At 42.8% G+C, this 26,855-nt stretch overlaps 2 protein-coding genes across 5 annotated transcripts in view; one reads left to right on the forward strand and one right to left on the reverse strand.

Annotated features, from left to right (window-relative positions):
* DHX57 (DExH-box helicase 57) overlaps positions 1-13,910 on the forward strand; it is a 62,853-nt gene extending 48,943 nt beyond the window's left edge. For all 3 annotated transcript variants that reach the window (XM_059188526.1, XM_059188525.1, XM_059188528.1), the window contains 4 exons: positions 125-199; positions 1,720-1,854; positions 4,950-5,150; positions 6,998-13,910. In XM_059188526.1, coding sequence (XP_059044509.1) covers positions 125-199; positions 1,720-1,854; positions 4,950-5,150; positions 6,998-7,141 — 555 coding nt within the window. In that variant the 3' untranslated portion in view covers positions 7,142-13,910. The remainder of the gene's footprint in view (positions 1-124; positions 200-1,719; positions 1,855-4,949; positions 5,151-6,997) is intronic.
* Positions 13,911-18,457: 4,547 nt separating this feature from the next.
* On the reverse strand, positions 18,458-23,132 carry GEMIN6 (gem nuclear organelle associated protein 6). Of its 2 annotated transcripts, none has more exons than XM_059188547.1 (3): positions 22,995-23,132; positions 22,282-22,477; positions 18,458-19,393 (listed from the first exon to the last, which is right to left on the reverse strand). In XM_059188547.1, the coding sequence occupies exons 2-3, from the start codon at positions 22,404-22,406 to the stop codon at positions 19,018-19,020; spliced, it is 501 nt and encodes a 166-aa protein (XP_059044530.1). In that variant the 5' UTR covers positions 22,407-22,477; positions 22,995-23,132; the 3' UTR covers positions 18,458-19,017. The 2 variants fall into 2 exon arrangements, with proteins under 2 accessions (XP_059044530.1, XP_059044529.1); XM_059188546.1 differs by having other exon boundaries at positions 22,849-23,078.
* Positions 23,133-26,855: the final 3,723 nt, after the last annotated feature.

The raw sequence follows: 26,855 nt of genomic DNA on the forward strand, positions 1-26,855 counted from the left end.
AATTAGGTATTTTAGTTTTGTTTTGTTTTAAGACCGAAAGCAAATGAAATACAATGGTAAATTCCAAGGTACAAACAGAAGTAGCCACATTACTTATAAGATCAATGCTGTCTTTCTCTTGTAGGCAAACTCAAATGCTGAGAACCCCAAGCTGATATCAGCAATGCTGTGTGCTGCTCTTTATCCAAATGTAGTGCAGGTAACAAAACATTTTCCCTAGGTTCTCCCACCTCTTGTTTGATCTCTAGCCAAGGGACATAAGCTAAGACATACACGTTTACCGTGTTAAAGAGATGCCTACAAAGACACACAGAGCCTTTTAAACTTTGTATGCATTTCCAGTTCTTCAGTTCCCCAAATCTGTTCAGATATATTGTTCAAGAACACATTTATTTTATAAAATGAGGTGGCTTTTTAATCCTTCTGACATATTATGATGTTCTAAAAATTTGAATGGGACATAAATGTCACCCAGCCGGGTAACCTGTGCATAACTAGCCTTCTATATTAGACAGAAGTTTGGTTCTACTACAGTTTCTCCTCTGGCCTCTGCTCAGGACTGCAGTTAGATGAGAACAAAATCAAACAAGCCAGGGCTCTGCCGTGGGACCACCTATGGCCAGCCTTCTGGAATATCCTCCTCTATGTGCTATTGGACTTTTACCTAAGTTTTAATTATCCAGTCCTTGCCAAACCTAGAAAGACTAAGAGTTTTTCTGAGTGCTAAATTGTTTCTCATTTAACATTTTGTTAAATGCTCGGTTGACATCTGCTGATGAATTTCTGGCACAGAAATTCAGTACTTGCATGCTTTTCAAACCATTTGAAATTTATTTTAAAAAACCATTTGAAACAAAAGTATGGAGATAGAGAAAAAAAAGCAAAATCAAGGACTGGGAAGAATAAAGCAGGCAGAGCATAAACTTTTAGGGCAGTGAAAAGACTCTGTATGATACCATTGTAATAGGTGCACATCATTTACATTTACACAAACCCATAGAATATACACGACCAAGAGCGAACCCTGCGAACCCTAAGGTAAACTATGGGCTTTGGGTGATTATGATGTGACACAAGTTTTTAAAAATTATAATACTGGTGCTGTCAGAAGCCCTCCACAATGAACCCTGTCACTCTTAGTGGGAGTACAAATTGATACACCCATTCTAGATTTCATTTCTGAGGACTTATTTGTTAGGAAATAATTACAGATACGCATAAAGATACAGCAAAGCAAATGTTCATTCCAGCTGTTTATAATTGCAAACAGTCTGAAGTACCAATAAGAGGGAATTTATTAGTTAAATTATTTTAGATCTTTTAACTAGGTTAGCCATTTAGAATTGTTTTAAGAAAATATTTAACAACATGGAAAGATGTTCTCAATGTATTAAGTTTAAAAGTAGATTGGAGAAAATGATCCTACATTAGTTTCAATGCGTGTATATTTTTATTTATGTCATACATTTATAGTTTCTTTGTTTCTGTATATAAACAAATCTAGGACCGAAGACTAAAATATTTATCAAATATAGTGCTAATTATCTCTTAATTGTGTGATTATAGGATATCATTATTTTCTTCTTCTTTCCTAATAACTTGCATGGAAAGAAATGTGTGTGTGTGTGTGTGTGTGTGTGTATGTATGTATGCATGCATACGCGCACGCATTTGCATTATCCCCGCTCCCGGCCCCCACCAAATATACCTGTTGTTTAGGTGAAAAGCCCAGAAGGGAAATTTCAGAAGACCAGTACCGGAGCTGTCAGAATGCAGCCCAAATCAGAGGAGCTGAAGTTTGTCACCAAGAACGATGGCTATGTGCACATCCACCCTTCATCGGTGAACTATCAGGTCGGAGTGGTGGGGTACACCTGCATTTACACACGGCAGGCCTTACAGAGAGCAGCACGGTCCCTTCAAGTCAGCCCACCCTCCTTCTATCATTCTCTGTCCCCAGCAGCACCACTGACTTGGGGAAGGTTGAATAAGCATGAACAGACTAGAAATTGGACTGTTTGGGGAAAGACTATTTCCATTTTAAGAAAATTCTACTGGATACTGAAAAACTGCTCAAACCTGCTTTCAGATGTAAAATTGTTTCTCTGCAGCAGTCATTTCTTAAGAAGTCAGGCTGTAACTGCATCACTAAATGTGTGTCTTAAAAGGGAACGGCCTGTACTTGCCGATGGCGCCTCCTGGGTGCTTCTTCCTCCTGCCGCTGCCAGGCTGCACTCCTGCGGCTCCGCTCAACTCACCAGAGGTTACACATGGCCTCCTAGTCTTCAAACCCAGAGAACACACCCCCTCCCCCTGGTCCTCATTAAACTTGACTCTTGCGTAGTATTAGACAGCACTAACCTCCTGTCCTGAAACCATCTTTTTTTTTTTTTTTTTTTTTTTTTAAGAATATTTATTTATTTATTTATTTGGCAGAGAGAGACACAGTGAGAGAGGGAACACAAGCAGGGAGAATGGGAAAGGGAGAAGCAGGCTCCCCGCTGAGCAGGAAGCCCAATGTGGGACTCGATCCCAGGACCCTGGGATCGTGACCCGAGCTGAAGACAGATGCTTAACAACTGAGCCACCCAGGCACCCATGAAACTATCTTTGATATGGTTTTGCTCCTGAAATGCCACTTTCTTCTTTCTCTCTCTCTCTCTCATCGTCCCCGACACTTCTTTGACTAGTTCCTCTTCCTTCGCTCCGAAATTGTGGTTCTGTCCGTATACCTCCTTTTCTCCATACGTTCCAGTTTACTCTTCCCGAACCATCAGGGCACTGTGATCCTGACTGCCACCTCCATGCTGTCACAGAGCCCGGGATCCCTGTCTCAGGCCTGGGCTTCTGAGCTCTCCAGCTGGAGCTCATCAGCCGGATGCCTGCCAGTCACCTCAGACTCATTATCTTCCACTTCCCTCTTCTCTACCTTTCTTCCCTGCCTCGGTGAACGGCACCGTCCCCGTCAGAGCCCTGCGGTCACAGGGTCCCTGCCACTCTTCTCCTTACTCCAGTCCCTTTGGACTGCGGGTCCCAGCAGTTGCACCTTCCGACACTCTTGGACGGGCCGACTCCTTTTCTCCCCACTGCCCCTTCCTCAGTTCAAACCCCAACATCTGTCTCCTGCCTAAAGTGCTATCACGATCTGACTTCTGGTCCTTTCTCTGGGTGCTGCTGCCAAAATTAACTTTGCAAAACACACATTCAGTCCTGTCATTCCCTGGCTTAGAACTCTTCCTGTGTGGAATCTCCTGCAGATGCTCCTGGGACCCTGCGTGCCTGGCCCCTCCTGTACCATGTCCCCCACCGCTCCTCCCTAGGTCCTTCTGTGTGCCATGACTTTGGACACACTTTCTCGGGAAGGACACACTTCCTCTCATTCTCAGCAGGCTCCTAGCCTTTGAGCTTCCGTGAAGCAGCTCTCCCTCAAAGCTGCTTTTTACTTCTGGTTCTGCCATCGTGCATTTTATCCACTGTTGTGTTTATCTCACTATTTTATGGTTTATGGTACACTTCCTTCGTGGAATTGTGAAATTCCTAAAGACAGGAATTATATGTCTGCATTTTTATATTCTCGATGTCGAGCGTGGTGCCTAACTGAAAGCAGATGCTCAATAAAACTTCGAGGAGAGTGGAACAGAAGAGGACAGGAGGACGGAGGAAGAGAATTCGAATTGTTAGGACTGGTCAGCCCCTTGCAACTACTGAGTAACATGTCTGCAAAGCATGAAAAGGGTCTCCTTAAAGCCCAGAAGAATTTGAGGTCCGGGAGGTCATCTGGTCTCTCAGCCGCACATGTACTTAGGAGCTAGAGGTCTGAGTTAGCTCCACTCCTCTTCCAAGGTTGCCATGGCATTCATGCGATGAATCCGAATTATTCATGCATCCGTTCAGTGTCTACTCGCGACTCCTCTGTGCCGGGCACTGTGGCGGGCTGTGGAAGACAGTGGATGAACTAGACAAGGGCTCTATCCTCAGGGAGCTTCTGTTCTGCTGAGGAAGACAGGCAAGAAACAAGTAAACAGATCATCTCAAGTCAGTGACAAATGCTACTAAAAGAAATAAAACAGAATTAAGAGGTCGAGAGTGACAGGAGAGAGGCCATTTTGCTGAGTGGTCAGGGAAGAGCTCTCTGAGGAGAAAACAACTGAGCAGATCCTAAATGCAGTGAAGGCCGAGCCATGAGATATCTAAGGAGAGAACATTCCAGCAGAGAAAATGAAGTGGGAGGCACACTGGCGTGCTGGTGGGGGGCGGGGAGGTGGGGGACGCAGGCCAACAGCCAGGACAGGCGGAGTGGGATGTGAGGAGCCAGAAGAGCAGCTGTGCTGGGACAAGCAGGCAGGGCCAGGTCCTGTGGGCCCTGTACAGGCCGTGGTAAGGATCGGAGGTTTTCTTCTTTGTCCCCGGACGGTTCCGAGCGTACCTTTGTAAAGGATCATGGTGGCTGCTGGGTGGGAAAGAGACTGAAGAGGGAAAGCAGAAGGCTGGCGAGCACGAAGGAAGCCACAGCGGTGGCCTGGGGGGTCGGTAATGCTCCGAGCTGAGGTGGTCGCTGTCGCAGTGGGGAGAATATGTCAGTTCCTTATGTTTTTAGAAAATAGAACCGACAGGACCTCGGGATAATTTCGATGGAGGGAGGGGAAAGAATAGTCGAGGATGGCTTCGAATGTGGGACGTGAGCTGCGAGGCGAATGGGAGCATCGTGTCCTGAGCGGGAGGGGCGTACTGTCGGGGGGAGTGGGGGCTGCTTATCAGCTCTCCAGGGTGAGACGCCAGAAGGCAGTCGCGCGTGGAAGCCTGGCCTCGGCTGGGGGACAGGTACCAGCTGGAGAGAACTGGGGGAGTCGTTCACGGACAGGTGGTGCTTCAGTCTGTGGAAGGGGGGAGGTCCCCCCCCCCCCCCCCCCCCCGCTGACGGTGTCATCATCTGAGGTTTTCTGTTCCAGGTCAGACACTTTGACAGCCCCTACCTGGTGTACCACGAAAAGATCAAAACTAGTCGGGTGTTCATTCGAGACTGCAGTGTGGTGTCCGTGTACCCACTGGTCCTGTTCGGGGGAGGCCAAGTGAGCGTGCAGCTTCAGAGAGGGGAGTTTATTGTGTCCTTGGATGATGGTTGGATCCGATTTGCGGCTGCTTCGCATCAGGTAAGGGCTAGCGGGCCTGTCTGTGAGGCGTGGGCCCTGGGGGGCTTCGTGCTGTGAAGCAGAGGGCATTCCTTCAGGGGACGAGGACGGCAGTGCTCAGGAAGAAAGAACGATGAGAGGGGCGGTGGGACACGGAGAGCGACCAAGGCTAGACAGAGGCCAGAGCTAGAGGCTCAGTGAGAGACTGGAAAGTGCATGGGGAGGGGAGCCCGGGATGGGCTGGTCTGAAGGGTTTGGGACAGAAGCCGTGAGTGAGTTGTTGGACCTTCCTAATTGTTGTACAGACGCATGTTCCCAGGAAATGTAGATGAGCGAAAATAAACAAAAATCACCCCGATTCTACCACTACCATTAAGGAAAAAATAAAGGTAACGGGCCTGAATTCTTTTATTCTCAGGTCTCACATATTCACTGTTGGAATCTCTGCAGAAATATTTAAGGAGGAATATCTGTTTAGGAACTAAAAATTCATTTTAACATTTGCATCTGGTAGAAAGGTAGCAAGAAGCAGAAATGCCAACATTAATGAGTATTGGCACATCTAACTATGAAGTCTTAAGCAGCATAGTCAATAAAAATATGTGAGCCATATATGTAATTTGTTTTTCTAGTAGCCACATGTAAAAAATAGGTGAAACTAATCTTAATTTTATTTAATGTAATACAGCTAAAAAGTTTTAATTTCAACATGTAATCAGTATAAGAATTTATTGAGATATTTTATACTGGGTTTTTATACTAAATCTTTAAAATCTGGAGTGTACTTTACACTCACATCACATCTGTTCAAACTTGCCATTAGATTAGCCACATGTGACAGGAGTCTGCCATCTTGCATGGAAAAGGTCTAGAAGGCCAGGCATGGTTGGTTTAATTCAGCAGCTCAAGTATAACAAAAGCCGGGCTGACCTCATGGTAGCATAGCTCCAGGCCTCACATCTGTGCTGCAGCAAACTGTGCAGGAGTGGAGACAAGAAACTTCCTCTCCTAAATCAATTTCTCTGGCCAAAGGAATGTCATAAACTCTAAGGCCCAGATGATCTGAGTCATTCACTCTGGCAAAGCTCATGGCATGAGCCTGTTGGAGTTAGGTTGGGGTGCAAACTGCACAGTTGCCAAATGATCGGGGAACAGCAAACCATGTTGGGAAGACCTCTCCATGCCCACTACACAGAAGCATAAGAAAACGCCATAAAAAATGTGGAGCTGTTTCTTACCATGAAAGCATCAAATGTATCCCAAAGCTACAGATTTTTTGGTTTAATATCTAGCATTTTATTTTTTTTTTAAGATTTTATTTATTTATTTGACAGAGAAAGATCACAAGTAGGCAGAGAGAGAGGGAGAGGGAAGCAGGCTCCCCGCTGAGTGGAGAGCCCGATGCGGGACGCGATCCCAGGACCCCAAGATCATGACCTGAGCCAAAGGCAGCAGCTCAATCCACTGAGCCATCCAGGTGCCCCAATAGCTAACATTTTAAATTCATTTTCCTGCTTTTCCTCTTGGAGCAAATTGTAAAAGTTGACCAGGCTTTAATATGCAGAACACTACATAGAAGCCATTCTCTTTTCGTTAAATGAGATGTGCCAGAGGAGCCTTTTTATAATAGCTTTTATTTATTATATTGTAGAGCTGACATTGAGTGTCAGTGTTCTTATAGTTGCATCAAGAAATTTTAGAAGCCCTTTAGAATAAAAATGTGTTTAGTTTCTCCTCCCCACCCCCGCATGGAGTTAAAATTACTACCAGAAATCTAGATAATGATAATCATCAGTGGGACATTACCTTTACTAACCTTTCCTCCCCTGGTGCCCCAATCACTGCTCACATTGCAACTTTCATTTTAGGTGGCCGAATTAGTAAAGGAACTCCGTTGTGAACTTGACCAGCTCCTCCAGGATAAGATAAAAAACCCAAGCATAGATCTGTGTACATGTCCTCGAGGATCCCGGATCATCAGCATGATTGTGAAACTTGTCACCACACAATAAAGTCCAGTCTCAGGAGAGTGCTTGCTCTTCCCCTGCTTCTCGCTCACCTGGGCAATAACAGCAGCACCTCTCCCTCCAGGCAGGCTCCGCTCTCTGGGCTGCCCCAGAGAAGGAGCCCAGGGCAGGCACCGCACAGGCCCTGAGGCACCGCACACCTTTAGGGAAGGTTCCCAGACGGAGTATTTCTGACAGAACAAGGACACTCCCAGCACAATTTGGAGTGTCCATGTGAGGCAGTCTAAAAAACCGGCTTGCCTGTCTTTTTCTCTGTGACTATCCCGAAATGAATGAAATTCACCTCATCATACAAAAGTGAATGTTGAATCTCGATTCGGTTTTAATTTATGTATTTTTTTTCTATTTACATGAGGAGAAATACTGAAATTTTTTCTGTTGTAAAAGCTCATCTGAAAGAAGTTAGAATAGAGAAGGACAAAAAATCATGTAAGCAAGAAAAATTAAGATTTCATTTTAGGCTATTAGCTACGAAGTAAACTTAAACTTGATATGTGAGGGATTTTTATTTTACTCATTAAAGGTCAGCCTAAAAGACCTGAAGAGCTCTTATTTGTTGTTAAAATGCAAGCTGGTTTTATCCTTACCATTCTTCTTCTTAGAAGCAGAAGAGTCTAGGTGTCTTTGTTCTGTTTTTGGATTTCCATTTAGGAATCTCTGCTCTTTCTTAGGAACACCCAGATCTAATGGCCACATTGCACATTACCCAGCAAGGAATTTTGACGGTCTTCTCCGAGCAGACTTGGCACAGCCGAGGTAGAAAAGATTGCCATGCTAGTGTCAGATTTTCAGCCATAAAAATGTCTTCCAGGAGGCTGCTTATTTTCAACCAATGGGGAGCTAACATTTTGAAAAACTATCAGTACATTGACATTTTCTCTAGGCATTTATCCATGTGGCCAAGAAGCATCGCAGAGAGCTGAGTAGAAAAAATATTCTTACGTGTGTGTGGCACTTGGGTAGTCACTGCAGGTTTCATACCATAGATGGAATTCAGACTAATCAGCAGAACCACCACAGTGAAGGGAGTTCACTTTTCACAGTATTATTTCAGTTAAATTTTCTAGGCTGTCCAAAAAGGTCATTGCCCAGCGTGTTTAAGCCTTGGCGCACTCGAAGAGCTTAGACTCTTAAGTATTGATTAAAAGGCATTAATCATGTCATCACTTTAAATTTAAAAACACGCATATGCATAGCACCTGCTGTATTCAAATTCTGACTCGCAGTGGAAACCAGGCTCACGTTACAGAACTGCTCAGGAGAAATGAAGAAGACCACACTAACCCTCTAAAACATCTTTTGGAACCAGTTCTACTCTCGTGGTGCTACAGTGGAGCTGATGTTGGCCGCCCCCCGCCCCCAGAGACATCTGCCCAAGCCGACCTGCAGCTTTCCACGCGGGTTTGCAGCAGAGCACATGGTGGGGAGTAAACTGCACAATTTTCCATCCTGAGCACTGAGAAATCGCTCCCCTCAGGGAAGCTATCCTTGGGCTGGTTACTTGTAGCCACACACAAATGCACAACTCATTCCACAGATGTGCCAGAATGTGGAAGAGATCAGGAAGCCTTGACTGAAGACACTGAGTAAGAAAATCCTCCCTGCCAAAACCAAACTTCTTACACCCCAGCAGTAAAATTATGAAGTCAATGAAGCAGGATGACTTCACAATTGAAGGTCAGAATGCAGTATGGCATTTCACGGTGAAATCAGATTTCTAAACCCCAGCAAGATGGTCAGCACTTAATGTTCATTTTATGGAGAATTCTGTAAATGTCGTAAATGTCTGCAGTATCTGTTTTACTGGAATCTAGCTAGGGAACAATATTGGTAAAGTACTTGCTACAAAAGTAGTCTGCATTGGGGTTTTGTAATCTGGGTCTATGGGGAGTTCTCGGGAAATGGGAATAAACATTCTTGCAGAGGTGGTCCTAGGTTGGCAAAGCACTAGTTCTGCCCTCTTCCTCCTTGAGTTCCGTACCTGAATATTACAATTCAGACTCCCTGACAAGTAATGAACTTTGGTCTTTATCGTCCCATTCTATTATTCGGGCAGTTTAACTAATACGCCAAAGCGCACAGCCTGTGGATCTGTATGCAAATGGTAAATGTTCTTTTTCCTTTCTAGGCAGTGGTTGGAATATGTCCTTAAGAGGTTATCATAAAATAAGACCTTGTGAAAGCACTTTGTAAAATTAAAATGTAGCAAATGTAAGCAAATTGGGGCCGAGGGTGTGGTTTTCAGATGTGGCCCAGGCTGGCTTTTTGAGAACTGCACTCTTGTGTTTCTCAATTGCTGGGCTGAGCTGGGGCGCTCAGGCATCACACTTGGAGGGTGTCTTGTGGGTATCACCTAGTTGCCACATAAATGAGGATCCCTGGGGGCGTGATAATTATGCTCACACTGCCATTATGCTTAAACAAGCCTAGGCAGATGTTGGCTCTTTCCTCCTAAGTCATGCTAGAATTAAGCAGAATGCCTAGAGCTTATTTTCTCCCAAATGCAAGGGGAAAGTTTGCTTGAAATTTTTAGCCAGTTAATAAATACAGGGTGATCTATTGTTTTCAGAAGTTAGATCTTGATCGTGAAACTCTGTCAATACTTGAGTACCCACAGTACAGTGCCTCCGGTGGGAACAATGTAGAAACAGCTAACACAGTGTATTGTCCCAGCAATCGTTTCAGACTGTTCCAGAGTGGCAGGCTTCTTCCATTCTTTTTAAGTCTCACACGTGTAAAGCTATATAATGACTGTGTAAACCATTAATCACAATGAGGCATTAACAGGAGAGACTTTTTTTTCTTGCCATTTCAAAGTTAATACCCCCAAAACCATATATCAAAGAGATTGGTCTTCAGTAAGATTTATAGCCAATCACTAATCCTTAAGGTGCTTTCAAATCTTAGATGTCTTAATGATTTGCTTTGTCAAAGAACAGAGAAAGAGTTGTGCTGGAAATCACTCGCCTGATATGAGCCACCAGGAGTGAGGGACATCGATATTTCATAAAGATACAGGACAGCAGCCCAAACATGAACTTGTTCCCACAGACAGTTCATTCTCTCTCTGCCCCATCTTAGCCCAACAGGGGCCACCCCCACATTTACTCCTGAGTCAGTTCCAACACAGGGAATTGAGTAAACAAGCCAGGAGAGAGCTAGGAGGAGAATGATTTAGAATCCATTTACTGGATTTCTCCATCTGCATTTCAACTTTTTAGGAAAGAAACAAATTGCAACAAAAGACAGTAGGAGGGGTTGGTTTGAAAAAGCAGCGTCCCAGGGAGAACTGGGGGCTTATGTCTCATTCTTGATTTTGGCTCTGGTCACAATCTCAGTGTGGTGATATCAAGCCCCAAATTGGGCACTGTGATCAGCAAAGGCTGCTTGAGATTCTCTCCCCTTCTCTCCCTCTGCCTGTGCCCCCACTTATGGGCTCTTTCTCTCTCAGTAAATAAATACTTTTTTTAAAAAAAAAGGCAACTTCCCATAAATACCAACAATGTATTTGAGATGATGACCCTGACATTACAAATACAATATTCCAAAATATGGTGTAATAATGTATTTAATAAACATTTTCAGCAGAAGCATTTCAAACTGAGAGGTTTTGTTACTATTATTCCTTATGCAGAAAAATGCAGTCACTGATACCTCCTCCAACCTAGGTTTTTACTAAAATTGGCCTGAAGGAGGTAATTTCCTTTCAAGTCAAATGAGCTTATTTTTATAAAGGGGAGATTATCCCTGGCCGATTTTCTTCTACAGTGATTCAAGACAGGATAACATAGCCCAAAAGACTCATTTACTTACTGAGAGTCCCCTTTTAATAAGTTTTGCCTCATTCCATACCTAAGTTTCAAGTGTATTAAAAGTATGTGTTAACCATTCAAGTAAGACTTTATTTGTCCGTGGAGGTTGATTAACTATAATATAGGCTCTTACCATGTACAAAGACTATAAAGAAGTTTCCTCACAGGAGCAAATGTGTATTTTGCTTGTTTTAAACCAGTGGTTCTCAACTGGAGGCAATTTTGCCCACCAAGGCCCATTTAGCAACATCTGGAGATGTTGTCACAACTGAGGGGGGGATTGGGAGGTACTCCTGGCATCCAGGGGTTAGAAGCCAGAGATGCTGCTGAGTATCCTACAATGCACAGAATCTTCCTCGAACAAAAAATTATCCAGTTCAAAATGTCAGTAGTGCCAAGGTGGAGAGAACCTACTTAAACAAAATGAGATAGGTGACTACTTAAAATGTCTAGCTATTAGTTACTAATCATATAAATTACACCCACAGTTGTCTCTGAAAATTATGCCTAAATCAACCCTAATCAACATGTACTGTGTGAATAAGAGCATATGAGCCCATCATGTTGTTACCAAATGCAGAGTACTTAAGGTCTGAGGAAATTATATGTACCAATGGGAAAAGCTATATACAGATGGATAGGGATACAGTTACTTTAAAAACATGTTCTACCATTAAATTTCATTTTTGTAAGTATCACATTTTGAAAATGTGAAAATAAGTTAAAATGTGTTTTGAAAATACAATTAGTATGCGACACTAATACTGTTAACATTTTCCACTTGCAAAACTCAAGTTCTCACACTTAGGCCCACATTAGATATCTGAAATACACACACCCTTACTTTATCATTCTGTTACCTGAACAGAGTCCAACCTTTGGCCAATATTATATAACACAAATAGGGTTTTAAGAAGGGGGATGGGGGGCGCCTGGGTGGCTCAGTGGATTAAAGCCTCTGCTTTCGGCTCAGGTCATGATCCCAGGGTCCTGGGATCGAGCCCCACATCGGGCTCTCCGCTCAGCAGGGAGCCTGTTTCCTCCTCTCTCTCTCTCTCTGCCTGCTTCTCTGCCTACTTGTGATCTCTGTCTGTCAAATAAATAAATAAAATCTTAAAAAAAAAAAAATAAGGGGGATGGGAATATATAGCTCTATTGGTGGATAACTGTAAAATGTTGAAATCTAACATGAAGCCTAATCAGGAACTGTAATTTCTAGGTTCAGTAATCCTCCTACTGTTTGAACTGGGGAAAAAACAACAACAACCACCAAAAAAAAAAAAGTTTATTTTAGGACTTGATCATTAGTAAGATTACCGGACTGAAAGTCAGAGATGTGTTATGATCTTCAGACAGATGTCTTTACAAATAGGGGCCATGCTATACCATAGGCACCAAGGGACAATCCCATCTGAGGAGGAAACTAATCCATTCATTATAGACCCAGCACAAAATAATCCATAATTATAGACGTTTCTGTTAATGCCGCCCTTCTGTCTCTGAAATTCACCTGTGCACTTTCCCATTTAAACTCCAGCTGTCCCCATTATTTCTGGTCCATAAATCTTTATACCATACTTTCCACAGTAAGCATGGCTAAGACGGATTAATGGAAGCATGCAATCTGATTAGTTAACAAGGAGGCTGATTGTCCAGTTTATAACTAATGTGTGCTACGTGGCTAGTTTGAGACCCATTTTGGGGTTGCAGAAATTCCTCCCACATTTATGCTCTTAATTTCAACATAACCAACATTTTAAGCAGGTGCTATGTGCCGGCCACCCTAGGAACCCAGGATACAAAGATAAACTGGGACACAGGAAAGAGGACAATAGAGGAATAAAGTTTACTTGAATAAACTCTATCAGGAGCATAATTAACCCCTCACCTTTGAAGGTTTTAAAGAAACTAGATCCCTATATGTTGAAATTAAAACAAAGCATACTAATGGCTTTGACCAAGTCTTAATTCTTTTTAAGGATCTCATCTCATTCAGCAATTAGATGTGCTTTTTTTTAAAAGATTTTATTAATTTACTTGAGAAAGAGCAAGTGAGAGTGAGCATGAGTGTGGGGGAGGGCCAAAAGGAGCAGAAGAGTGACAAGCAGACTTCCTGCTAAGCAGGGAGCCCAATGTGGGTCTCGGTCCCAGAGTCCTGGCATGACCTGAGCTGAAGGCAGATTTTTTTTTTAAAGACCTTATTTATTTGACATAGCAAGAGAGCACAAGCAAGGGGAGCAGCAGAGGAAAAAGCTGGCTCCCCGCTAAGCAGGGAGCCTGACTCAGGGTCCTAGCTCAGGACCCTGGGATCGTGACCCACTGTATTTGGGAGGCACCTGGGTGGCTCACTTGGTTAAGTGCTCAACTCTTGGCTTTAGCTCAGGTCATGGTTTCATGGGTCATTTGATGGAGCCCCACCTTGGGCTCCGTGCTTGGCGGGGGGAGTCTGTTTGACAATCTCTCCCTCTGCCCCTCCCCACAATCACACCTGTGCTGTCTCTCAAATAAATAAACTTGAAAAATTAAAAAAAAAAAAAAACATTAGAAAATCTATGTGACCTTAAATTAGGCAGAGTTCTTACCCACAGACACCAAAAGCATGATCCATTAACAGAAAAAAATTGGTAAATCAGTCAATTTCTTAAACTTCTGCAGCTCAAAAACATCATTAAGAAAATCCAAGACAAGCCACAGACTGGGAGGAAGTATTTGCAAATTATATTTCGGTAAAGCACTTGTATCTAGAATATATTGACTTTAGAGCTTGGGTGCCTGGATGGCTCAGTTGGTTAAGAGAATGCCTTCAGCTCAGGTCATGATCCTGGAGTCCCAAGATCAAATCCTGCATCAGGATCCCTGCTCAGCATGAAGTCTGCTTCTCCCTCTGACCCTTCCCTCTCATGCTCTCTCTCTAAAATAAAATCTTAAAAAAAAAAAAAAAAGACTTCTTAGAACTCAAGTAGACAACTCAGTTTTAAAAATGGGCATAATACTTGAGTAAACATTTCACCAAGGATACTACAGATGGCTTAAGAAGCCCATGAAAAGATGTTCAACATCATTAGTCATCAGAGAAATGCAAATGAAATATTACTTCATAGCCTCTAGAATCACACACAGTACCACATACTGATAAGGGTGCAGATAAATTAGAGCCTTCATACATTGCTGATGGAATGTAAAATGGAATGTAAAACTTCCTTCATACATTGCTGATGGAATTAGAGCCTTCATACATTACTGATGGAATGTAAAACTTCTTAAAAAGTTGGACATAATTTATCATGTAATCCAGTAACTCCAGGGGCACCTGGGTGGCTCAGTGGGTTAAAGCCTCTGCCTTTGGCACAGGTCATGATCCCAGGGTCCTGGGATCGAGCCCCGCATCAGACTGTGCTCAGGAGGGAGCCCGCTTTCCCCTCTCTATCTCTGCCTGCCTCTCTGCCTACTTGTGATCTCTGTCAAATAAATAAATAAAATCTTTTAAAAAAAAATTTTTTTTTTAATCCAGCAATCCACTTGTAGGTATTTCACATAAGAGAAATAGAAATCTATGTGCATACAGAGACCTCTCACAAGTGTTCACAGCATTATTCATAGTAGCCCCAAACTGGGAACAACCCAAATATCCATGGTGAATGAATAAACAAAAAGGAGTATATTCACCATGGAGTATTACTCAGTAATAAAAAGGAGCCTGTGCTACATGCTACAACATGGATGAACTTCAAAAACATAACGCTAGGTGAAAGAAGCCAGACATGAAGACCACATATGGTATGATCCCATTTATATGAACAGAAATGTCAACCCCATAAATACAAAAAGATTACTGGTTGCCTGGGACTGAGGGTGGGAATGGGAATTCACTGCAAATGAGATACAGAATCTTGTGGGGATGGAAATGTTTAAAAAATAAAGGATTGTGGTGCTGGTTGCATGACTCTGTCAATTGACTAAGATCACTGCATTATATGCTTCAAGTGGATGAATTTTATAATAATACCTCAAAGTTTTTTAAAAACATGTTGAGCAACCAATAATACATTGTATGTTAATAAAAAATAAAAATATGTTGGGTGCCTGGAGCGCCTGGGTGGCTCAGTTAAGTGTCTGACTCTTGGGTTTCAGCTCAGGTCACGATCTCAGGGTCGTGAGATTGAGCCCCAAATGGGCCCCTGCTCTGGGCATGGAACCTGCTTAAGATTCTCTCTCCAGGACGCCTGGGTGGCTCAGTCTGTTGATTGCCTGCCTTTGGCTCAGGTCATGATTCTAGGGTGCTGGGATCAAGACCCCGTTTTTCCCTCTGCCTCTTCCCCTGCATGTGCTCTCTTGTGACAAATAAATAAAATCTTCATTTAAAAATGTGCATACTGGGGCACCTGGGTGGTTCAGTGGGTTAAAGCCTCTGCCTTCCACTCAGATCATGATCCCAGGGTCTGGGGATCGAGCCCTGCATCAGGTTTTCTGCTCAGCAGGGAGCCTGCTTCCTTCCCTCTCTCTGCCTGCCTCTCTGCCTACTTGTGATCTCTGTCAAATAAATAAATAAAATCTTTTTAAAAAATAAATAAAATTTTAAGAAAATGGGTGCCTGGCTGACTCAGTCAGTAGAGCATATAACTCTTGATCTCAAGGTGGTTGAGTTATAGCCCCATGTTGGGTGTAGAGATTATTTAAAATCTTTACAAAACTAAATAAATAAAGATTTATTGTAAGATACCTTTAATTAAAAAAAAAAAAATAGGCACATGACTGGCTCAGTCAGAAGAGTATGTGACTCTTGATCTTGAGGTCATGAATTGAAACCCCATTCTGGGTGTAGCAATGAGCAAAAAAATACTTTTTAAAAAAGTCACTTTACAGTGGAGAAACTTGACTAACACCACCACCTTCACCAGGTGATCACAGTTAACGTCATGAGAAATGGAACAAATCAATACTATCTGCCTCCTGATATGATGCATCAAGAACATTATCATTTCCAGGGTAGCCCTACCCAAAAGAATCCTATCAAACTGAAACAAAAGGAAACATCAAACTCAGATTGAGGATTATTCCACAAAATAAATGTTATTGTCCTAAAAATCAAAGACAAGACTGAGGAACTATTCCCAATTAAAGGGACATGACTGAACATGATACATGGTTCAAATTTTAAAAATCATTTTGTGTTTTGTTTTGTTGCAATACAGGACATGGAGACAATGTGGATAAGGTGTGTATTAAATCACAGTACTGTATCAATGTTACTATCCAGACTTTGATGACTGGTAAGAGAATGTCCTCATTTTTCCATCACATCCGTGATTTACCCTCAAACAGTTTAAGGGGAGAAAATGAACACACACACACACACACACACAGAAAATACAGATGTGGTGAAATGCATTTGCTGAAAAAAGATATACGGGAATTATTTATCGTGTTCTTGCAAATTTCCTATCAATCTGAAATTACGTTAAAATAAGTTAAAAGAGGGATATGGATGCTATAATTACATAATTAGAATACATTTCCATGAGTAAATATTAGAAACACAAAGAAATAGATATGACAAAATGATAATACGAGGTTTCCAGGTTCGAGCGAGATCATTTACCCTCTTCAGCACTTAGCTTGTTTGCAGGCACACTGTTTAAACAGTCAGAGGATTCAGTTGCCAAGAAACAGTCTCTCTCCCCAGCTTATTAGTCTGACAGCAAACAAATCTACCAACACCAGCGCACCTGTCCCCGGGCCAGGGCTCCAGACCAACGGATGCTGTGGGCAATGTCCTACACGGCTTCTCTCACCTTAAGGCGTCCCCATGTCTTGCCAAAATCATTTCCACACTAAATTTAATTGGTTCTTATTCCCCACTTCCTATTTGCTTTCAGAGACATTCCAGGATTTGAATGGAAGGGTCTTAGTCACAGCGAGCAAGGCTATGCACTAAATCTTTCTAAGATCGTGGGAACTTTAGAGTTGTGAGGGAAGGATTGTTTCCCCAAAGTTTCTGAACTGCTTTTGCAAGTGTGGCCTGAGACAGGTAGCATCATCATTATCTGGGAATCTGTTAGGAATGCAAATGCCTGGGCCCCAACCTGGACCTCCTGAGACAGAATCCATGGTGGGTAGGGTCCCGCAATCAACTCTAGCAAGCGGTCGGGCTGATTCTAAGACTGGCTGAAGTGTGAGGAGCTTGAGGCTACATCCTGTCATTAGACAATTATGCAGGAAAATAGCGCTAACCGAGCTGCACTCAAAGATCCCCTCAAACGTGAATATTTTAGTATTTCTTGCAAAAGGCACCGCTTCTCTTTTTGTAGGAATAAGGGACATACATAAGAACTGAAAGGTTTGCACAGCTGGATCCCTGCCAACACACTAGGGAGAAGTTAGCATGAGTTCAGTCCTGTAGCAGCCCACGTGGCCTATCCATTTCAAAACTGCCTTCGGAAGTCTGCCCCAAGCCCTGGCACACCAGGCTGCTCCCACGATTTCCTAGGGCAAACTTTCTGTAAAGACCTATACATATCTATTTAAAGACTTTGAGAGAGAGACAGTGACAGAGATAGTGACAGAGATAGTAAGCCGGGAGGAAAGGGAGAAGCAGACTCCGGGCTGAGCAGGGAGCCCGATGTGGGGCTCCATTCCAAGACCCTGGGATCATGACCTGAGCCAAAGACAGACACTTAACTGAGTAAGCCACCCAGGTGCCCCAAAGGGCTAGATTTTCCTTTTTCTTTTTTTTTTTTCTTTGAGTAAAGCAATAGAAGTGAAGACACAGAAAAAGATCACAGGAGAGGGGTCCCAAAAGAGTTGTCCGGGGACTTTAGGGTTGGTCTTTGATAGAAAGCTAACCAGGGAACTTAAATCCTTTAACATCTCTATTGATAATGACTTCAAGGGCTTACTTCCTTTTTAGGGTCTGGGTATTCTGTTGGTCCCACAAGTCTAGGGCAGGGTGGTCCCTCACCCCACAAGCCTAGGACAGGGTTATATTTTTCTCTAAATGTAAGCCATACAGTTTGTCACAATATTCGTTATCTGCCATTATGGCTCAAAAGCAGCCAGAGAAAATATGTAAGCCAGTGGGTATGGCTGTGTTCCAGTAAAACTTTTCATCAAATGCAGCAGGCTACATTCATCCCAAGGGCTCAATGTTTGCTGACCCTTGTCCTAGGGAGTCAGAGACCTGGGGTTCTAATCTGACCTGCCCCTGAGAAGACACCCAACCGACAATCTGAGGTACCTCCCTCAGTTTCTAGGCCAGAAACCTCCAAATGGAGTCCTGGCCCCTGCCTGGCTTCCAAGGTGTAGTGAGGCATGCTTCCTGCATTCTCTCCCTTCAGTGAAGCCTGACCCGGGAATGGGGGCTACAGGCAGAAAGCAATATGGGCCGGAAGCCTTGGCTGAATCCACCAGGCACAGGAACTGGGTTCAGTGCGGCAGCCAAATACTTGTCCCACTTAACCTTTTTCTTCAGAGTTATCAGCCGTACTCACTGTAAAGGCTTTGAAAGTTACACAGTTTATGTGTTAAGATTTTACAAATAGTTAAAACTTTTCAAGTTTCGATCAAAAAAGCATATATCCCAACATATTCTGATTCAAAAGCATTAATTCTTACACAATAAATAAATATTTTTAAAACAGAAACATGCAGTTAGGGCAAGGGACTTAATAAGACTTTTTATATTGAATCTAACATGCTGCGTTAGTTCCCAATACATTTCTTGCCTAACAAAAATGGAGGTGTTCTCCCACCAAAAAAGACAGAATTCTAACATCCTTGTGCTATTTTTTTTTTGTCCTTGTGCTATTTTGTTGCATGTGAGGCTAACCTTGCCATAGTTCGCTTATTTATTAACACTTATAATCCACAGCCAAATCCACTTGATTTTTCCAAAACAACAGAAAATTAAAACACACACACACACACACACACACTCAATTGTGTGGCTTTGAAGTCTTATAATATGGTGGATTTAACATTCAAAACATTTTATGAAGGAAAAAATAAAAATGAAGTGTTATTTCAATCGATGAATCCACAATTCTTGGCCTCTCACTGGCAAGCTGCAAGATGTCCTTGAATAAGATCCTGAACACGGGACAGAATAATCTCATTAGAACTGCTGCAATTTTCTGGACCATAGGGCGGGTCTATAGTCAGAACCCCAGCCACACACAGAGTCCTTTGTGAATCTCCCTGTTCTGTGATGGGGATGTGGTTCTTCTCGAGCCATTTCTTTAGGCTATTCCTTCTCTTCTCCAGATCCTCAGGGCTGTAGGCCTTGCAGTCTCCAGAAGTGAACAAATGCATCAGCTTCTCTCTGACTCTGTGGTCCCCTTCGTTCACAGTTTCAACGGTCTGCACAGCATGGCCCATAATTCCAGTCACAGACATGCTGCCATCTTCCAGGAAGTTCACAAGGACAATACTTGGGCAGAAAAGTTAAGTTCAGCGCAGATTTGCAAAAGAAAAATATAAAGGCCCATAGAACTACAAAAGAAGCAATGGAATAAAGAGGCATCGCCAGCCCCAACAGGCAATTATAAATCGGGAATAAGAACTTCCCTGTTTAAAAATAATCCCCTCGGGGCGCCTGGGTGGCTCAGTGGGTTAAGCCGCTGCCTTCAGCTCAGGTCATGATCTCAGGGTCCTGGGATCGAGTCCCGCATCGGGCTCTCTGCTCAGCAGGGGGCCTGCTTCCCTCTCTCTCTCTCTCTGCCTGCCTCTCCGTCTACTTGTGATCTCTCTCTGTCAAATTAATAAATAAAATCTTTAAAAAAAAAAAAAAAAAAAATAATCCCCTCACCACCAAATGTTTGTACTCATTCAGTAAGTATTCACTGAGGGTCCTACACGTCTAAACTCTTTTGTCTAGCCTAAAGCCTATCATTGCGGGATGCAGTTAAAGCACTGAAATGTTTTGAATGGCTTAAATGTGTATTGGAAAGGAAGAAAGGGTACAGACTTAATTTTCGAGTTAAACAACGGAATAACCTGGCTTCAAAGCAGACCAAAGAAAATAACAAAGCACACAATTAATGAAATAGAATATAAAAGCGTTAATAACGTGATCATCAAAGCCAAATGTTGGTCATAAAAAAAATATATATATAAGAATTCACAAAACTCGGGGCGCCTGGGTGGCTCAGTGGGTTAAGCCGCTGCCTTTGGCTCAGGTCATGATCTCAGGGTCCTGGGATCGAGTCCCACATCGGGCTCTCTGCTCGGCGGGGAACCTGCTTCCTCCTCTCTCTCTCTGCCTGCCTCTCCGTCTACTTGTGATTTCTCTCTGTCAAATAAATAAATAAAATCTTTTAAAAAAAAAAAAGAATTCACAAAACTCAGACAAGACTGATTAGAATGAGGAAAAAGACACAAACAGATAATATTAGCAAGAAGGCAGCAAAGATTGGCAATTTAATGTATTAGGAACAAATTTATGCCAATAGTGCTGAAAATTTCCTAGAAAATATAAATTTCTACTACTGAGTCAAAAAAAGAATATAAATAGTCCTATAATCTTTCATAAAAACTAAGTATTTTAAAAGATTTTCCCATGGAGGGGGTAAAAAAGGCCTAGACAGTTTTACCAACAAATTATACAAATGTTTCCAAGGTTCAAACTTTTTTTTAAAGATTTTATTTTTAAGTTATCTCCCCACCAAATGTGGGGCTCAAACCCACAATCCTAAGATCAAGAGTTGCACACTCCACCAACTAAGCCAGCCAGGCACCCCAAGGTTCAAACATTTCTAACCTAACCAAATTCTTCTAGAGACTATAAAAAGAGAAACTGTGCCTTAACTCATTTAACAAGGGTAATATAATCTTGATACGAAAAGCAGAGAAGAGGGTTAAAATATAAAACTACAAGTTAATCTCATTCATGAATACGAATGCAAAAATCCTAACTAAATAAAATATATAATGTGATGTGAATTTACTTCCTTGGTACTCCTTCCCAAACCTAAAATCCCAGGCTATTTATGAGAAAGAACACACAAACTGAAATTGAGAGACACTCTACAAAATACCTCACCAGAACTCCTTAAAATTGTCAAAGTCATGAAAAACAAGGAATGACTGAAAAATGGTCACAGATCAGAGGGACTAAGGACATGACAATTAAACATAATGTTGGATCCTAGATTGGATCCTGGAACAGAAAAAGGCAAACAATTAGTGGAAAACTGTTAAAATCCAAATGACAGCAGTTTAGTTAATGTAAAGTTTTAGTTTTGAGGAATGTACCATGGTTAGGTAAAATGCCAACATTAGAGGAAGCTGGATAGATGGGTCCTCTCTGTACTCTTTTCTGTAAATCTAAAATCATTTCAAAATTAAAAGTGTGTGTGTGTATCACCACCTTTAAATCAGTCTTGCAAAAAACCAAATCTGATCCTAATCAAACCTCCAGATAGGAATACCAGTTTATAGGAAATATGGAGGATAAAAGAACATGTTAAGCTACACCAGGATAATGCAATAAGCTAAATCCAGAATGTGTTCAATTCTATAAGACAAATGATTCTATTTCTTCAACAAATAAATGACATGGAAAACTAAGAAGAGAAAAGGCAGGCATAGGTTAAGATACTTAAGAGACATATCAACCAAACTGATAAACAAATTAAAGATATTTGAGACAACCAGGCAAATCTAAAAACACACTGTTAGTAATGAAGTTATTACTACTTTTGTTAGGTATTATAGTGTTACTGTGGTTATTAAAGAGTTCTTATGTGCCAAAAGATATATTGAGGTATTTACAAACAAAATTATATATCTAGAACTGGATTACAGATGTTTAGAAGGGGAAGGTAAGGCTAGTATCTTCTACACTATTCTCTGTACATTTACGTATGTTTGAGATTTTCTAATAAAATGTAGTAACAAAAAAAAAGTGTCTCGCTTTTACAAACTTGGCTGGTCTGCCAAGGTAATCCATACTTAGAACATCACTTCGATTCAAAGGCAATACAATTCTTAGGGGTGAATAACTAGCCTTTCATTTATCTTCTTCCTTAGCTTGGACATAACATAGGCAGCACAAAGGAGTGTCATTAAGATTTCGGGGCGGGGGGCACCTGGATGGTTCAGTAGGTTAAGCCGCTGCCTTCAGCTCAGCTCCTGATCTCAGGGTCTTGGGATCGAGTCCTGCATCGGGCTCTCTGCTCAGCGGGTGGCCGGTTTCTCCCTCTCTCTCTGCCTGCCTCTCTGCCTACTCGTGATCTCTCTCTCTCTCTCTCTGTCAAATAAAAATCTTAAAAAAAAAAAAAAAAAAAAAGATTTCAGGGGAGGAGGACCCATACTCACTTGGCAGAAACTGGGTCTGTGGTCAAAACCCATCCTTTATACTCCTTCTCACTGGCTGTCACTTTGACTTCTTTGTACGTGTAATCTTGCCACTCTAAGGGGCCTTTCCTCATCCATTCGTTCATGGCTGCCAGCTGGCTAGATATAAAATCACCACCAGGTCGGGTTTATACGTTCCACTCAAGCAACGGCCATCCTAGAGAGAGAGAACCCCTGTGATTTGCCTCAAGCTCCACAGCAGGAAAACAGCGGATATTCACAATTCTGTCTGAAAGCCCAGGAAACGCCGAGGTGCCACGGGGCCCAGCCCGGGGTAAGTCCTGCGGCTTACTTCTCTATTCCACCACCCCGGACCATTCCAGATCGCCCTCACTCTGGCTCTGAACTCCGGTCAGCAGAGGCTCAAACCCTTTAACTCTGCTCCCCAGCGATCAGAGGAGCTCACTCCGCACCACTTTTAGGCAAAGCTGAAGAAGAAAATTCCTTTGCTATCCACCCCCTGGCTCTGCAGCTGTTCCCGCCGGATCCCGTCAGGGAGAGGCCCAGGATCTGACCATCTCCTCTTACTTGTTCGGAGGATGCACGAACCGCGGGGCAGCAGCAAAGGCTCTAGAGCGCAGATCCTGTTGCCTAGCTTGCAGCTGCGCGATACTTAAAACAGCACTCAAACCTGGTGGTACTTAACGTTTAATCCCCCAAAAGGAGAAAAATACCAGCAAGAACTCCCAGCAGCGACGGGTACGCGGGAACCGCGAGGTGAGGAAGGAGTCACTCTAGCGGGACCCCCAAGCCCAGCATGCTTTGCGTCGTGTCGTCACTTCCGTCCCCCAGAATTCTCTGTTTTGTAGTCCTTGGCCTTGGTCACACCTAGAAGTCTGAGAGTCACCCGGCGTCGGGGGATAAAGGTCGGGTGCGGGCAGAGCCTGAGGTTTTTGCGTAGTAATAACAAGGCTCCTTCCTTGTTCGCTAGAACCAGTCCTCGTCACACTCACGATGGACATTTCAACAAAAGTCTCGTGCCAAGTTCCTCATTGAGAGTTGGCTTGGAAAGGCACCCTTGCGGTGGAGTCAAAGCCCCAGAACCCTCCAGGGAAATCCTAAAGCTTTAGAAGTGTGAGATGAAAGTGCCTCGAAGAAAGCGATAAAGCCAAGATATTTGTTTGGCTAATGTAAGGCAATTAATACGTTTGCTCCTTTAGGATGTGCCCTTGCTACATTCCTGCAGGAGGTGCAGAAGCCAGAAAGAAAAAGCACAGGATTGGGATGATTTCCACCTAGACCACCACTCACTAGTGAGAGGTGCCTCCCTCACTAGGAAAGCCCTGGCCTTTCCCGAGCAGCCCCTCACCATCCCCGCAGTGGAAAAGTCCAAAACACTCGCTTTTGCCACAGATTTCCGTTCAGGTATGTAGTCTGCTCCTCGCATGGTCCAGATAAACTGTGATCCTGAAAAATGGTATAAAGTGTTAAACGTTGGGTTTTCGCGAATGTGAACGCCAAAGGAGATTTACGGAAACCGAATTAGAGGACTATCAAACCATGATGTAGAGAACATTGAAAATTAGTCAGCTTTTCCCTTACAATTTGGGATTTGAGTTCACATAATCCTTGAAGTACATTGTTTCTTATTGCCATCGTTTCAAATAATCCTTTAGCAACTTCCACTCGTTGATTGGCTGATTAATGTGGCTTTAGCAGATGAAATTAGATGATGCCAGTTAAGTCCTCCATAAATCTACAAAGAGCTAATAAATAGCAACTGGAAGTGCCTGGATGACTCCGTCAGAAAAGCATGCAACTCTTGACCCCCAGCTTATGAGTCTGAGCCCCACATTGGGCACAGAGATTACTTCAATAAAAAATGTATAAATACATACACACCAATTGTTAAAGTGTGAAGCTAAACATATGACCTCATAAAAATTCAGTCCAAAAGAGCTTCAACCAATTGCTGACAACTGGTCATTTGCATTTTAAGCCTTCTATCTGCACTGTACAAAGACTTTGGAAGCTAACTTCAAATTTAACTTAAATGACCCCTTTTAAAGTAAAGAGACTGGGGCAAATTCCTTCTCTTCTTCCCCCTCTCCCTTTAGTCTCCCAGATAAAGAATCATTTCCAGCATAGGCTGATGTGAATCACTGATTTATAACAGACTGAGCCCAGCCCACTCCCTAACGCAGGTTTACAGAAAGACCCTCTCCTATATAGTCCGCCCTCAACAAGTTCAGAGGGTGCCATTTCCTTTCCCCTGGCAACCCCTACCCTTGTCCCTCTGGTGCCTCCCTCAGACCAGTTGATGTCCCTTCTCTTACATTTTCTAGTTTTCTTCCTCTCTTCCCCTTCCCTCTCCCTCCATCTCCTTCCTAATATCTGCACCCCCCAATCGGCAACCGTCATACACACACACACACACACACACACAAAACCCTTTCCTCTGCCAAGTGTAAAACTGCTTATTCTAGGGCTCCTGGGTGGCTCAGTGGGTTAAGCCGCTGCCTTCAGCTCGGGTCATGATCTCAAGATCCTGGGATCGGGCTCTCTGCTCAGCAGGGAGCCTGCTTCCCTCTCTCTCTCTCTCTCTCTCTCTCTGCCTGCCTCTCCATCTACTTGTGATCTTTCTCTGTCAAATACATAAATAAAATCTTTTTTAAAAAACTGCTTATTCTAGATTTTGGAGTACATTTTCATTTTAGCAAGACATATTGTTTTAAGTAATCTGTACACCCAATTTGGGATTTGAATTCATGACCCTGAGATCAAGAATTGAATGCTCTGAGGCACCTGGGTGGCTCAGTCTGTTAACCTCTTCCTTTGGTTCAGGTCATGGTGTTGGAGTCATGGGATCAAGCCCCACATCAGCTCTCTGCTGGGCAGGGAGCCTAGTTCCCACTTCCCTTCTCCCTCTGGCTACTGCTCTCCTTGTTTGTGATCTCTGTCTCTCTGTGTCAAATAAATGAAATCTTAAAAAGAAAAAGTGCATGCTCTCCAACTGAGTCAGCCAGGTGTCCCAGCAAGAAACGTTTAAAGAACCTTTTCTTAATTTCCCTGAAGAAAATCAGGAGTTAAAAAAGTTGTCAATAGTTTTACCACCTTATCATGATACAAAGATAAACCTGCCCTGCCCTGGACAGACTATCACAATTTTCAATTCACAGTTTTGCATCATAGAAAATGAGTAGGGGTGGGGTAGTAATTTGCTGACTCTATTTCATGCAAGGTAGGGTCAGAAAAAAATTACTGGTCATTTTTTTTTAAGATTTTATTTATTTGACAGACAGGGATCACAAGTAGGGAGAGACGCAGGCAGAGAGAGAAGGGGAAGCAGGCTCCCCACTGAGCAGAGAGCCCAATGCGGGGCTTAATCCCAGGACTTTGAGATCATGACCTGAGCCCAAGGCAAAGAGGCTCAACCCACTGAGCCACCCAGGCATCCCATAACTGGTCATTTTGACCGAAGATTTTTTTTTTTTAAATGATCTGGGTTTTTTCATTCATTCAACATGTAGAACCCACTAAAAGTGTCAGTTCTTTATTTCTGCATTTATTCATCAAGCATACATTGGGTACCTACCCATGCTACACTTTCTGTTAACAGCTAGTTATTCAAAAGCTAATTTTAAAAATGTCTTGCCTCTGGGAAATTGATAATGTCAACTTTTACCTTGCAATTGGTAAGACATGGTTCCCATGTCTTTTTGTACTTATAAACAAGTAAGCTATCATTCTACCTAAGGTGGTAATACATGGGAAGGGTTGGGGAACGGGTTCTTAGAAAAGCTTCTTAAAGAGGTAGCCCTTGAACTTGATTATAAGTAATGAACCAACCACAAAATTTCTGTGTTTATGGAACAGAAAACCTAATCAAAGGAGGTGTAGGTTGGAGTGAAAAGCAGTGGGCAGGAAGTTTTACCAACCTTGGCTTCGTTTGGTTAAATCTGTAGCATTCTGGTAAATTGGTTTTCCTAGAAGAAGGAGTCTTGATTTGTACCATTTGCTGATTTCTACATAAATATTCCCACTGTGGTTGATTTCAGAGTATGAATGATTTAACAACAGGATCAAGAAATCCCTGAATATTTAACAATGGGTTCTTTTACGACAGTTTAAACTGGTTCCCGCACACCACTGTGTTCCTACCAGCTTCGTGACTTTGGATGTCATTAGCCCTCTTAGATTTCACTTTCTGCATTTATAAATGAAAATGTAAGATTAGATGACATAGGGCGCCTGGGTGGCTCAGTGGGTTAAGCCACTGCCTTTGGCTCAGGTCATGATCTCAGGGTCCTGGGATCGAGTCCCGCATCGGGCTCTCTGCTCAGCAGGGAGCCTGTTTCCTCCTCTCTCTCTCTCTCTGCCTGCCTCTCTGCCTACTTGTGATCTCTCTCTGTCAAATAAATAAATAAAATCTTTAAAAAAAAAAAGATTAGATGACATAACATGCTGTCAGCAGCAAATGTTCATGACTAAGCCATACAGTCACTGAGAAGCACTGTAACTCTAAGGGCAGGGGCTGTGTCTGTTTTATTTACTACCATATATCCCACCTCTACCACAGTGCCTGGCATGTAGTA

Source organism: Mustela lutreola, chromosome 9 (assembly GCF_030435805.1).
Source record: "Mustela lutreola isolate mMusLut2 chromosome 9, mMusLut2.pri, whole genome shotgun sequence".
NCBI lineage: Eukaryota > Metazoa > Chordata > Mammalia > Carnivora > Mustelidae > Mustela > Mustela lutreola.